At 44.9% G+C, this 14,644-nt stretch overlaps 2 protein-coding genes across 2 annotated transcripts; both read left to right on the top strand.

The window, feature by feature from the left end:
- The first annotated feature begins 3,199 nt into the window (after positions 1-3,199).
- On the top strand, positions 3,200-7,777 carry LOC115683670 (MLO-like protein 10). The gene is made up of 15 exons (XM_056313578.1): positions 3,200-3,544; positions 4,099-4,156; positions 4,245-4,456; positions 4,687-4,803; positions 5,243-5,303; positions 5,410-5,498; positions 5,595-5,669; positions 5,760-5,848; positions 5,952-6,001; positions 6,077-6,117; positions 6,201-6,374; positions 6,664-6,699; positions 6,789-6,856; positions 7,036-7,096; positions 7,222-7,777. Exons 1-15 carry the CDS (start codon positions 3,410-3,412, stop codon positions 7,648-7,650), a joined length of 1,695 nt encoding a protein of 564 aa, XP_056169553.1. The 5' UTR covers positions 3,200-3,409; the 3' UTR covers positions 7,651-7,777.
- Positions 7,778-13,202: 5,425 nt separating this feature from the next.
- On the top strand, positions 13,203-14,146 carry LOC115685838 (RING-H2 finger protein ATL8-like). Its single transcript, XM_030610979.2, has one exon. The coding sequence runs from the start codon at positions 13,340-13,342 to the stop codon at positions 13,913-13,915; it is 576 nt and encodes a 191-aa protein (XP_030466839.2). The 5' UTR covers positions 13,203-13,339; the 3' UTR covers positions 13,916-14,146.
- Positions 14,147-14,644: the final 498 nt, after the last annotated feature.

Genomic DNA, 14,644 nt, shown 5'->3' with positions numbered 1-14,644 from the left:
GTGCAAAGTTTTCGGTTGACCCTTTATCTCTGTCTTTGAGAAGTTGCTCATACTTAGGCTGCGAATGATAACCATTCTATTTCTTTATTTCTGTTCCAGAAATAGGTTTGGAACAGAAATCCGTTTGGTAACGAAATTCTAATTTCTATTTCTAAAACAAATTTTTGTTCCAGAAATAGATTTGGAACAGAAATCAGAAGTTAAAATTTTTTACTTCTCTATTTCTGGAACAGAAATGAGAAACAAAATTTTTTTGTTCTTCTCATCACTTTCCCTCACTACTAGCCGGTCGCTCACCCGCCGCCCATCGCCGGCCGCCGCCTACCCTCCTCCCCCTACCGGCGGCCTGCGGCCGCCACCCACCACCAACCACTGTCTCCCGCTGCCACCCGCCTCCCACCCCCGGCCTCCCTCCTCTCGCCACCGCCGCCCGCCTTTGGCCACCGCCCACCGTGGGCCGCCGGCCGCCGTACGCCAGCCACCGTCTCCCTCTGCCACCCGCCTCCTACCCCCGGCCTCTCTCCTCCCGCCACCGCCGGCCGCCGTCCACCGGCCACCATCTCCCACCACCGGCTGCCCTCCTCCCACCGCCACCTGCCTCCCACCGCCGGCCGCCTTCTTTTGGTCGCCACCCACCTCCCACCACCGCCTGCCGTCCATCGGCCACCATCTCCCACCGTCGGCCACCGTCCTCCCGCCACCGCCCGCCTCCCACCGCCGGCCACCGTCTCCCGCCGCCACCCGCCCTCCTCCCACCACCATCCACCGCCCGCCGACCACCCGAGAAGAAGAAATTTTGTACCGTTATCAAACAAATTTCTGTTTCTGGAATAGAAATTTTGTGTCGTTATCAAACGTGTTTTTTTGCTAAGAAACTCCTCCAGGAACAGAAATAGAAAAATCAATTTCTGGCCAGAAATTGATTTCTGAAACAGAATGGTTACCATTCACAGCCTTAGACACTTTCGTTGCCAATTGAAATAAATCGTCAAAGTCTTAGCCTTCAAATTTTTCCTTAGATTGAATTTCAATCCATCAAAAGCCAAATACGTGAAATCTTTCTTTGAGAGCGAAGTAAGACATTTTTTCCTAGCCTTCTTAAATCGAGCATCAAATTGACCGACTCATTATTGTATTGATATAGTTTGGCTAAATTAGCACTCGATACTTTAGGTATCGTTCTATAAAATTAAGAACGGAATTATCTTTCCATCTCTGCCCAATTGCACACCGAATTATGTGGTAAATTAGTGTATCAGGTAAAAGCAATTTTTGACAAAGATAAAGGAAATAATTTAAAGTTTAAAAACTCATTTGTTCATGCTTCTCCTCACTAAGCTATAGATCGAACAATGCCTTGGATGGTCGATTGTTTATCTTCACTAGTAAAAATGCCTTCGAGAAAACACCTTTGTCGCCTTCGTGCCACTGCTGCACCCAAGGCCTCGTCACTTGTCTCCGCCCCCTTCGCGCTCGCCTCTCTCTTTCTCAACGAAGAGAAAGGAGGTCGTGGTTATCACAACCATAGCGAGCAACCTCATATCTGGGGATGCCTAAGGCTAGTGACTTCGATCTATATAGGCTCGCTTACCTCGAACAGAAAACCACATTTTCTTATTTAACTTGACACGGAGAGAGAGAGAGAGGCAACTGGGCAGGGGCCGTGTGGGCGGCGACGTCATGCGGCTCGAACAAAATTTGGCAGCAGCGGCGGAGCGAGCGCCGCGGCAGTGTCCTACTTAGGGAAGGGCAGAAGGGCAAAAGGGAAGAAGAGGCAAAATAGAAGGAAAAAGAGGAAGAATGGGAAGGGGGTGAAATAAGAAAGAACAAGGATTTGGACCGCCCCAAAGTGATTATAAAACTAATGTGTCGATATTTTCTAAAGGTACAACTACACGCTACTCAGTCAATGTTTCGAGAATCCAATCCAAAATCGAATTAGGCCATTTCCATATATTATCCAAATGCTAGGACAAAGTACGTGATAACATATGCATGGCCCTACCTCGCATGCTCAACACCCATTTGAATATATATCCTGCAACGACAGCTGAAAGTCTCAAGAGGCTCTCTATCTTATTGCTGTTAAAATAATCTCGGCATGAAAGAATTATTGATGTTTAGGTCGCAACAACGACCCTTTCATGATCCTTTGAATGATCTGTAAATTGAAGAAATCGTACAAGAACCACGTCCCTAGAGGTACCTAGTCTGACCTCTCCTTGGACATGCACAAGTTTCAGGCATCATTTGATCAGTCCCGGACAACGAAACGGTCCTCCTAGAGTAGGCGGAAAAGGACAAAATCAAAGAAAAAAAATCCAAAAAGATCGAAGAAGAGTTTTTATTATTCATGGGAAAATGATATCAATGATTTCTGAATTTTAGTTTAATGTGTAATGTGATTCCTGAATTTTCAATTTTTTCAGTATGGTCCATAAACTTTAACCCAACGTGTAATGTGGTCCTTGAACTTTTAATTTGTTCAATATCGTCCATGAACTTTTAGTATATGTTCAATTTAGTTCTTGAACTATATGAACATGATAATGTAGTTCTTCCATTTATTCAAGTTCAAGGACCGCATTTAACATTTTCATACAGTTCAAGGACCTTATTGAACATGTATCGAAAGTCCAGAGACCTCATTAAACAAATTAAAAGTCTATGGACCACATTGAACATTAGGCTCAATTTTGGAGACTACATTGAACAAATTAATAGTTCAGGAATCACATTGCACATTGGATCAAAGTTCAAGGATTATTTGTATCATTATCCCATTATTGAAGTCGGAATTATTCTATTCCTTCCAAATCCAACTTGAGCGGAACCCCACCGGAAAAAAGAAACCCCATAGAGACAGAAGCAGACAAAGGGAGATGACCTAAGCTGGGGACCATCGAATAATACATAAGCAATTTTCGTGACCACCCACCTCGTCACGGGCAACTCAGGGCCGAAGATCGACTTCGAGGCGCTCTGAATCATGCTCCTGTCGACGGGCTCGATTTAGCAGAACGAGTCTGGGACGAGGATTACTCGGGATGGAATTTGGAACACTGATACATCAACTTGCTCTCAGATATTTGCCGACTTCCTAAAGTTACCGTGAGAGAAAGGCGTGGACTTTTGGGCGCGGCCGGACAGAGACAAAAAACCGCCTTTGACCCATTAAGAGCAGACAGGAACTGCCCCAGGAAAGGCACTGACATCGCCCTTTCTGTTTGGAAACTCCCCCGGCGCACGAATTGTACTCTGCTTTTACTTCTCTTCAAAGTCTCTGACACGGCATGCAGATAAGCTCGGTCTTCCTCCTGCAGTAATTGCAAGCTGACCAGACATCTTCCGGGTCTTCCTCAGTTCTTGTTCTGAGAAAAGGGAAAGAAAAGAAAAGAAAAGAAACGCCATGGCAGGATCAGACAGCAGCGGTTCCCAGTCGAGAGAGCTAGACCAGACCCCAACATGGGCTGTGGCGATCGTTTGTGCTGCATTCATCGTCATCTCTCTCGTGCTGGAGAAGTTCCTGCACAAAGTTGGAACGGTAAGCTCGAACGTTGGAGATTCATGAGTCTCTGTCTTTCTTCTCTGTCCTGTTTACGTTTTGGTACGTTTCTTGATGTTGCTCGACTGGTCTTTCTTTTACGCCTATCTGTTCTTGCCACCTGAGCTGCTTCTTTTGAGGAAAACAATTAGTTCCCGTGACAGAAAAGAGGACCCCTGATGATGGAAGATTTTTTCATTTGAAACGAAATCGGATTATCTATTTCACCATGACGCGAATTTCCACTTAGAGTAACCTCAGGGCCTCCGCCATGCCTAGTCGCTTACAGGCTACCGCGTCTTGTTTAGAGTCTCAAGTGAATATGCACGTGGACTGTATGGTTTGCGTACATATATGGAGATTACTCGAGTCAAAAGTTTGGATACCTGAGTTATCCAAAAGGAAAAATCTTCGTAATAGTAGCTCGGCATGGCAACAATCAGCTTATTTGATTGGATATCGATTGTGAAAATATATTCTTGTTACTCTATGATGAACTATTGGGCAGTTGGTCCGGTGTTTGAGCTCTGTTCCTAACATGGCTTGCAATTCAGTGGCTCACAGAGAGGCACAAGAGCGCCTTATACGAGGCTCTGGACAAGGTCAAATCAGGTAAGACAGCAGATATCGATTCCGCAATTCTTGTTTCTAAACTTAGATATGCTTGGACTTGGGAATTCATCCCTTTTTTTGTGTGCAGAGCTGATGATTCTGGGCTTCATTTCACTACTCCTCACTTTTGGTCAGAGTTATGTATCTAGGATATGCATTCCCCAAAAGGTCGCAGACACTATGTTGCCGTGCCGCTACGACAATAAAAAAGATGAGTCCTCGAAAGGAGGACATCGGAGACTTCTGTGGTACGAGAGGAGATCCTTGGCTGCCGGTAGCTATGCTCCTAGTTGCAAGACGGTATTCCGTTACACGAGCTTTTTCCATGGTTTTTTTTTTAGTCAGATATGTTGAACTATAATTTAAGCTTTCCTTGATGATAAACGAAAAATGCTAACTTGCGCAACAAGAGTTGCAATCAGACCTGTTTTCCCCTGGTCTTCGTGTACTAATCAGTCCTTTCCTTCCCCCGAAAATCGCATCGCTTTTGCAGGATCCCTTGGAATTTACCTCGTTTTCTTTGGTTACAGGGGCACGAACCGCTTATATCAGTCAACGGATTGCATCAGTTACACATCCTGATATTCTTCTTGGCAGTCTTTCACGTGCTGTACAGTGCAATCACAATGATGCTTGGGCGACTGAAGGTTTGTGAAGATGTTTTTTTGCACAAAAGATTGAGCGTTCTGCTAGTTGTCGAGATGGATATGATTGGCAATTCTGTTTGACAGACATGCAATCATAATTCTTAGAACAAGATAGCGAGTTTAGCTTTAGAATAATTGTTCCAATCCACGATAATCAATCTAACAATCGAGCCAATGGCTATCTGTGCTTCGTGGATTTCGTTGATCATAAAGAAATGGATAAAACACCATGCTTCAACTTTCATTCGAAATTGTCAGACCAGCCCAATCTGTAATTGCACCTCTATTAGCAGGAACTCTAATCGATTCTTAAATCTGATTCTCAGAATATGTGACACAAGGGGCCGTCGATAGTTTTTTTCTTTTTTTTGGGATACTTGAAACGAGATGCTCCTCGCTGTCTGTACTTTAACTTGCCGCGGATGCATATCATGGGCAGATTCGTGGCTGGAAGCAATGGGAGCAAGAAACCATGTCCCCCGACTACGAGTTCTCCAATGGTATCGTGTCTCACAAAAATGAACAGTCCTATCTAGCCACATGAAATCTCCACCGTTATTCTTAATATTGCTAATTCAAACATCTTACTTGTTGATGATGGCGCAGATCCATCTCGATTCAGGCTCACTCATGAGACCTCCTTCGTCAGAGCGCACACCAGTTTCTGGACGAGGATTCCCTTCTTCTTTTACATTGTAAGTCACGGCTAACATCAGGCATTTTCACGATGACACACCATTGTAGCATGACACCATTTGCATTGGATTTCTCCGATGCACCTCCACTTGCAGGGATGCTTCTTTAGGCAGTTTTTCAAGTCCGTTGGTAAGGCAGACTACTTGGCGCTGCGTAATGGTTTCATCACCGTAAGCCTTCTGCTCTGTTCAAGTCCTAGGTCGTCCCAGTGCACCGCTTCTTTCTGTCACACGTAATAATTCTTGATGCAATATATGCAGGTCCATTTAGCACCGGGAAGTAAATTTAACTTCCAAAAGTATATCAAGAGGTCATTAGAAGATGATTTCAAGGTCATCGTAGGAGTCAGGTAACAAGCTATAAAGTTGTTTTGATTGCTAGTTTGAATGTCTTAACTCTGCGTCTGGAAAAGCGTAGGCTTGTGCTGACATTTGTTTCTGGAATCTTGCCAGCCCTGTGTTGTGGGCGTCATTCGTTATCTTCTTGCTTCTAAATGTCAGAGGTATGCTGTTTTTCTAGGAAGACTGCTTTTTCATTATGAGTTAAAAAGTTCCTGACCATCGGCGCTTCCTTTCAGGATGGCAGGCACTGTTTTGGGCATCGCTGATCCCCGTGGTTGTAAGACCTCTTCCCTCTGCATGGTTTCGATTAAGATTAGGAGACGAGGACGATGATAACATCACCATACAAATGTATTGCAGATAATCTTGGCCATCGGGACACAGCTTCAAGCTATTTTGACAAGGATGGCCCTCGAAATCTTCGAGAGACATGCTGTGGTCCAAGGGATTCCTCTCGTGCAGGCTTCGGATAAATACTTTTGGTTCGGTCGCCCTCAGCTACTTCTTCAACTGATGCACTTCGCTTTGTTTCAGGTACTCCAGGCCTTACCTCCTTTTCTGTACGTGAGCATTAGGATGATGATGTTCATTTTGAACTAGGCTTTGCTTAAAGTTCACGACCGAAATTTGGTCGAACGACAGAACAGAACCTCATTAAACGACAGCTTGGTTCTGAAAGATCTCTGTTAATGGCAGTTTCATTTGTCACTGTCTGATTATGCATTGTCTTTTGACAGTATAGCTCTGCTGGAAGATGTATGACTTGCTCTTGCTTTTGTTGTGTTCTGATTTAGCCTTGTGCTTTCTTATTTCTTTTGAACAGAATGCATTCCAGATAACATACTTCCTGTGGATTTGGGTATGAAAGCTTATCTCTATAGACCCTGCCTTCTGAGGCTTCGTCGTCATCGGCGTTCGTCTAAAACCGCCAATTCTTTTTCCGTGCAGTACTCGTTCGGGTTGAAATCTTGCTTCCATGCTAACTTCACACTGGCAGTCATCAAAGTGGGTTTAGGGTAACTCTCTTTTCCATCATCCCTCTCCATATTATGCAGATCATAGTCCCTTGATAAATCCGACGGTCTTTATACATTTCGGCTATTCCACAACATTCCGGCGTTTCGGCACTGCCTTCGTCGATCTTTCCAAGATTCAGTTGATGGCTTGAATGTTTCTGTTTCTGGAAATTTTGCAGTGGGGGTGTGTTATGTGTGTGCAGCTACATCACTCTCCCTCTCTATGCTCTTGTCACTCAGGTAAATTCTCACTTAGATTCCATGGCATTTGTTCATCCTAAAGAATTGACAATTTGGTACGGATTACTAAATGCTGATCGATCATCATATGGTCATTGAATAAACAAAAAAAAAATTTCAATCAGATGGGGACGTGCATGAAGAAATCAATCTTTGATGAGCAAACGTCAAGGGCACTCAAGAAGTGGCACAAGGATGTGAAGCAGAAGAGGTTAGGCAAGGGAGGGAAGCCTGCCGCCACCGTGACCCTCGGCGGAAACGCGAGCCCAAGCCCGAGCCACTTGCTTGTGAGCACATCCTCCGGGCACGCCCTCCACCGCTTCAAAACCACTGGACACTCGACCCGCTCGTACGCTTACGACGACGACCACGACATGTCGGATCACGACGACGACACCTTGTTGCCAAGGCCGCCGACGGCTAACCTGATCACCAGGGCAGATCACGACGACAACAGCCATTCTATTGAAATCGACGATTCCCATCGAGAGGAGGGAATCGGCAATGGGGACGACTTGTCATTCGTCAAGCCCGTCCCGCAAAGAGAGCCGTGAGAGCCACGTCGGCCCGTTTTGTACTATTGTATCATATCGTTGTGAATTGACTCATAGTAAACCAACATGGTTAGGCATGTATGTCATCTTGGTCGTGTGTAAAATCACAAGTTCTAGTTTTAGAAAACACGAAGGAAAGGTCATATTTCATCATCGAATCGACGAATACGGCTGCCCGTATATGAAAATATATCTCCAATTTTAAGTCCATGAACGAAACCCAATTTTTTTTAAGTTTTTTGGCGATGGGATAAATATGAATATTCTAAATTTTATATTACATTCTCCTCGATTGATGTTTCCCAGTTAAGTCCGATTTGTGTATTGGAGTCGCCGAGGAAATAAAAGAAAAAAAGGGGAAGTCCGAACTTGGACTTGTTGACCGAATCACATGGAATTTCTTCTCCACGTTCTTTTTCTTGGGTATATATAATCAATAATAAGAAATATTGAAATCCAATTGGACTATATATGTATAATGGGAAATCGTGGGGGTTTGCTGCAGAATAGATATTCAAGTTCGTGTGAGAGATGTATTTGGCGTGATATCCACGATTGCTTACTCGTGAATTACATCCCATGAAGTTAATGTGTCGTAGCCGATTAAATCTTATGGTAAGATTTGTTAATTTCTTTGTGAGATTGAAAGATTAATTTGTGAGGAATTGTGGGGCTAAATAATATGTGAGTTATTGGGTATAATCGGGATTGAGAAACACACTGTTTGACTGATTCGAGCGTGATTGTAATGTCAGTTGTATCGCTTAATTTATTGTAGAATTCTTTGTTGCTCTCCATGTGGACATAGGCCATCCAACCGAATTATGTAAATTTGGTGTCTGATTCATTTTTTTGTTCTATCTAATATATTTTTCGATTGCTTACTTCCACAACAAAAACTTCAAACTTGTACCTCTATGTCACACGTACCGTCTATCAAGGTTTTGTTAAATGATTTTTCAGTCACAACAACGTTTTTATTTCACTTAAACCACGTGACATCGATGTAGGTAGATTTTTTACAGTTATCATTTACTAAGCTTTAACGGAGGGTAAATGTATCACGTACGTGTGTGTCTCTTTATCCATTTCTATTATAGTCGACAAGAAAACAGAAATAAAACACGATTAACAATTATGACATTACTCGATGCATTTTGACTTGTAAGCACTCAATGTCGAAGTTTTTAAAGATAAATCAATTCGAGCTTTAACGAGATATTTTAAAAAATTTAACCTTTGGTTACCAAACTCGGGAGTATGTATTTATTGTGAAACTTTGCTTTTGATCATTCAATGAATTGATTTTACTTTTTTACGATCGATACACTTTAACCAGGATCGAACCAAATTCTATAATGAATATGTCGACATGACTGGCACATGCCGACGAGATGCCAAACGGGCACCATGTCAAGACTAACAAACCACTGGGGGTTGCCCCAGTGGCCATCCTTCCCACATAGGAATGGGGAGATGGGGAGTTCGAATCTCCACCTTCTCAGGGGACTAAAGGTGGGGACATTTAATTTAGGTGTGTGGTTTGACTTCCATACTCTGTAAAGAGGCAAAGCAAAATTCTCAAAGTGAGTGGAGAGTCAAAGTAGGACAAGACAAAAAAAAAAGACTAACAAATAAAGCTAGTAAAATTGGGAAAAAAAATGGAAAAACTAAAAAAGAGGCTGGATAGTTGTTTCGATGATGGTGGAGGATAACGACCCCTACAACAACTAGGGGCGATTGGCTCTCGAGCTGTCTTTCGGAAGGGCCAATGGAATCAGTGTCATATTCAGTTTTTATTTTATTTGTCTTTAATGTTCAAGATAAAATTGAAAATGTTTTTGATAATTAAAGCGTTCCTACAACTAGTGAGTTACGTGACAAAATTTGGTTGGAATGAGCAACTACTGTTGTGTTTTGATTTGTTCTTATCATTTTACTCACGTGCATAAGTAAGCCTTGCTTTGTGAAATGAGAGATGTATTAGGGTTTTTTTTTTCTAAAGAAGAAATAAAAAAAAAATCGGTCCGAGTGGGTGATTCCAAACCTGGAATCCTGAATCGGACCGAGATTCACCGATTTCAATTTTATTGAATAAAAAACCAGACCGGTGCCCCCGAGAACTGTCCAGAACCGATTGGTCCAAATAGTTCCTTTTGCTCACCCCTAACAATAACGACGGATGGAGTACATGCGACCCTCCGCCCTTGTTTCAAAGGGTCGTTGCCGCCCTTCACGACCGCGGCAAAAGGTCTCGTGGCCCCGTAAATACATGAACTCTCGTGTGTCCCGTGCCATATGCCTCATGCCTACTATATCAAGTTGCGAGTGAAAATTTGGTGGAATTCCGGTCAAAGTGCATTAGAAGAACTAATGACTCGGGAGTGGAATTTAGGGGAGATATTATTTTGTGGTCCAAGGGTCCCAAGCAAAGGACATCATCCCTATCCTCACCCATTAGCAATTCTCATCATTTTTCTCTATAACTTTCATTACTAACGCACTCTAACAAAATATCCACGTCCAATTCGATATTTCCCTCTCACGACACGGGAATTCAAACCCGTCGACTTCCATCCGACCATCACGGATGAAACTTAAATCCCCCGCGACCGCACGCATCACGCGAGGCTCTAGCCATAAGACGACGACGGGCCCCGCGGGCGTGGGGGCGGGCGGGGGGCTTTTAAAGTCACTCTGATTAAGCGAGAGGCGCCGTGACTTAAAAAAGGGAAAAGAAAAAGAGAAAAAAAGACCGAGATACACAGGTCGGAGCACCCGGACAAATCCCCCGACGCAAGACCCGACATGCATCGACCCCCTGTCGAATAAACTATCACCCGAAAACCGATCTCTTGAGAAAGCGCCACGAAGCAAACCAAAAATAAGGAGGCACCGATCCCTCGATTGTCCCGATCGTTCTCGTCGTATGCACACAATCAAACACATCGAGAGACTCAAACCGTATGTACATTGTTTTGTCATTAAAAGAGGGACGGGGGACCACGGGCACATGGGCGTTCGGGCCACCGCTCCCACCACTTGGACGACCAAGTTGTGGGCGGCGGGGTGAAGAAGAAGAGCTGGGGCCACTTCCTGCTCGCCATCTTTAACACGTGCCCCCCTGCCTGGAGGCCACGTGCGAATATCGAATCCTCGGGTGAACACGAATTACGAAATTGGTTTTGGCACAGAAGTGTTTGAAAACCCCGTGTGGGAGATAGAACCCCGTCCGTGGCGGACAAAAAGGCGCCTCGCGTTGGGATTTGAGTAAGATTAATGTTGTTGTCGTCGCCGAGTTTGGTACTAACCTACTATGTCAGTCGTTTCTTGGCTTCTCCGTTGGTTTTAACTCGGTGGGTCTTGGCAAAACAGGGGGAACGCCCACCGTGACATCCATCCTTCTCATTACCTACAAGGTGCTCCCACCCTTCTCCCATCTCTAATCCAACTCAAATTTTGGGCGTGTGCAGTGGTCCCGATCCAACTCGGGAACCGGTCCGGATGGGACTAAATTGGCTAGTTTCTAGGTGATTCCCGGGGTTTTCTTTTTTTTCTTCTGATTAGTAAATTATTTTTTTTTCATTGTTGAGAAACTCCCATTTGTAGGGAATAGAATAAATAAAAAAGAAGTAGAAGAAGAAGAAGAAATCACCGGTTCTGGGACCGACCCTTGAACCGGACCGGTTCCAAGACCGCGTGGGCCGATTCCCAGTCCCACAAACGGGGGACCAACCCTGTCCGGTCCAATTCCAATATCCGATTTCTAAAGCGAGAACCGATTTACCCTGAAACCGATCATCTCTAACGTAACACCGATAAAACACTCTCAATAGAGACTCAAACTCCAAACCCATAGATTTTCGGATGGTGTTTGAGTCTTTAGGGGTGTGCAAAAAATCCAGGACCGGTCCGGTTCCCGACTTCAATTTTTTGGAACCGGTGGGTATCGATCCGATTCCCGGTTTCCGATGTGGAACCGCCCACCCGGACCGAACCGGTAATATAATAATAATATATTTATTTTTTAAAATTTTAATTTAAAAAATCTGACCAAAAAAAAATTTAAAAAAAAAAAACGTAACTAGACACTCATAACTCTCTGCTCTCTTATCTCTGGACACTCATTTGATGGGTACCCACTTGATTTATGGATGATATGGTTAATAGAACCGATCATAGTATAGGAATTGTATGGAAAGTTATGTTCTTTTCTTTTTGTTCCGTTGATCCGATGTTAGTCCATATATTTTTTTTTATTTGTCCAGGAAAACTTGATGGGACCGGTTCCATGGACCCGCCCGGGAACCGGACCCGACCGGCGATCCGGTTCCCGGGCGGGTCCATGGAACCGACGGGCGGTCTTCGGTCCCAAAATTGAGGACCAACACTGTGCGGATTGGTCCTAGGGTTAGGGGGTGGACCGGCCCAACCCGGACTATGCTCACCCCTACGAGTCTTATTGTCATCTCGTGTCGGAAAAAACCACCCGTGATTTAAGCCGAGTCGAGTTATTTGATTCGTTCGATTAACACATCGCGTTCGAATTGGTCCAAAATTCTTTTGTAGCAAAATCATGGCACAGAAGATATTACGAAAATTTACGACGTTACGACATAACGAAGAAGTTTTCTGTAGAGTCGGCGTTTTCACCATATTCGCGGTATAGTGTCTGAGAAAAAAAAAATAGAAACCGGCATTTGCCGGTTGCACTTTACTGGGGGGGGGGTGTAATGGCATAAACATTGTACCGCAATAAGCGCCCCTCAAAAAGTTTTTTGAACTTTATTTCTGTTAAAAGACTTTTATTAATAAGCACGTTCGAGACACTTAATTAACGATATTCAAAAAAAGAAGAAGAAATGATTCGATGTCCAATACATTAGACATATGAGATATAATAATCATCCCCTACTTAGATATTTATCAAGCATTAGCCGTACACAGTCGTGGTCAACGTCGTTATGAAAGCTGCCCCCTACCATACGTTAGACATATGAGAAAGGAAATACTACATCATCTTTCAATTTACAGACCGTGCTGGAAATCGCACACCGGACAATAAGATTTGTTAGATCCCCCAATTTTACTTTCCTTTCTCGGCCGACATAGTCGGCGGCTGTGGCGGTGGCCGCCGGGCTTGGCCACCGCCGGTTCTGTTTTTTTTTTTTTGGTTTTTTCCTTTTTTTGGTTTTTTTACAGCTTTTTCTATTTTTTTCTGACGTGGCGCCACGTGTCTCAAGAAAAATAATAAAAAATGACACGTTAGTGCCGCGTCAGCGTTTTCCGTTAGTAAATCTAACGGTGTTAACTTTAGGACTCAAATGAACTATTTTGACAAATTTTAAGATTCAAATGAACTTTTTGCAAGTTAGAGGACTCAAATATATTTTTGTGATAAGTTTTAGGACTTGTAGTACACTTATCCCTTAAATTTGGGAAAATTGGCGCCCCCCCTTTTTGCAGCTCGACTGACCCTAGAAGAGGAAGAAGAAGAAGAAGCAGCAGCATCCTAGACAAGCGTGTCTTATCCTCTCTTATCCTCTCTTATCTTCTATCTCTCTCTCCTCGTTCTTCTGCTTCCCATTTTCGTCGTTTTCCTAACTCCCGCCTACTTATAAAGCGCGACATCGTCCCAACTACTTCTTGCAAAAGGAACTCTTTCGTCCACTCGTTCCATGTGCCCATCATGCCCCGCTCTCCCCCACCACCTCCCCCCGCCGCCGCCGACGCCGCCGCCGCCGCCGCGCCCCCGCCGCAGGCCCTGGACGTGGAGTCCGACTTCGTGGTCATCCTCGCCGTCCTCCTCTGCGCTCTGATCTGCGTGGTCGGCCTCATGGCCGTCGCCCGCTGCGCCTGGCTCCGGCGCTACCACCCCGGCGCCGCGGCGGCGGCGGCGGCGTCGAGGCCCCCCCCGGCGGCCAACAGGGGGCTCAAGAAGAAGGCGCTGCAGTCGCTCCCCAAGGTCGTGTACGGCCTCGAGGGGGCGGGCGCCGCCAGGTTCCCGGTGGAGTGCGCCATCTGCCTCGGCGAGTTCTCGGAGGGGGACGAGGTGAGGCTCCTGCCTCAGTGCGGCCACGGGTTCCACGTGGGCTGCATTGACCCGTGGCTGGCGTCCCACTCGTCGTGCCCGTCGTGCCGGCGGATCCTGGTCGTGGCGCGGTGCCAGAAGTGCGGCCAGTTCCCGGCGGTTCCCGGCGACGGGACGGAGGCTCAGCTCAAGGCGAGAGAAGACGGGGGTAACAGCCACAGTTTCTTGCCTTGAGGAGAAAAAGGGGCTCTCCTCCTTCTCCTTCATCTCCTTCATCCTCTGTTAGTTTGATTTTCTCTTCTTCTCTTCCAGGGTTGCTGAGGATTGACCTCGGTCAATGAGTTTTGTACATGTGATCAGAAAGTTAGGAACAGCGCTGTAATAAGGGATTTTTACTAGGTGAGTTCACACCACTCATTGACACGTGGAAAACTAAATGTTATACACACATTTCGCGTATTCGATTACGACGATTCCTCGTTCCCTGAAGAGCTTAATAGTAGCCTACCGGGTTCTGTTTTTCCTCGTACCTTAGCCCATCTTTTCCTCTTTTGTGGATTCGATAAGCTCAAACCAGGTTGCTTGATAGTATATAATCTTTAGGAAAAATGTAATGTCATATTGTTTCTCTGTCAGAACGAAACTGGGTTTGAGACCTCATGGGGTTTTAGCAGCACAAAATTTAACAGGTGGACATGCATATCCCGAATAAAACCTACATCACCGTCTGGGAATCAGCGTTGATTTCGCTTTTGGGAGTTCGTACTTAGCCGCGAGTAGTAGGCAGTGGAAGCTTTTTACCAAGCTGGGATCTTGCGAATAAAGGTCCTATCTTGCGAACTGACCACAACTTGCCAGATAACAACACCGCTTCAATTGTAAGCAGCGGATAAGCATCTCCTTTTTTGGGGGTCTTTCAATCTCTCTAGGGCAACCATCCAAAGCATCAAAAGTTCAGCATCA

This window comes from Syzygium oleosum, unplaced genomic scaffold (genome assembly GCF_021117445.2).
Source record: "Syzygium oleosum isolate NSW1041296 unplaced genomic scaffold, Sole_v2.1 Sole_v2.08, whole genome shotgun sequence".
NCBI lineage: Eukaryota > Viridiplantae > Streptophyta > Magnoliopsida > Myrtales > Myrtaceae > Syzygium > Syzygium oleosum.
Note: the sequence above shows the minus strand (reverse complement) of the source record. Positions and strands in the feature narration are given on the sequence as shown.

Coding starts and splice junctions, on each gene's coding strand:
- LOC115683670 (XM_056313578.1), top strand. CDS start 3,410: ATGGCAGGATCAGACAGCAGCGGTTCCCAGTCGAGAGAGCTAGACCAG. Junction 4,457..4,686: donor ATGCTCCTAGTTGCAAGACG/GTATTCCGTTAC, acceptor CTTTGGTTACAG/GGGCACGAACCGCTTATATC. Junction 5,670..5,759: donor TGCGTAATGGTTTCATCACC/GTAAGCCTTCTG, acceptor CAATATATGCAG/GTCCATTTAGCACCGGGAAG.
- LOC115685838 (XM_030610979.2), top strand. CDS start 13,340: ATGCCCCGCTCTCCCCCACCACCTCCCCCCGCCGCCGCCGACGCCGCC.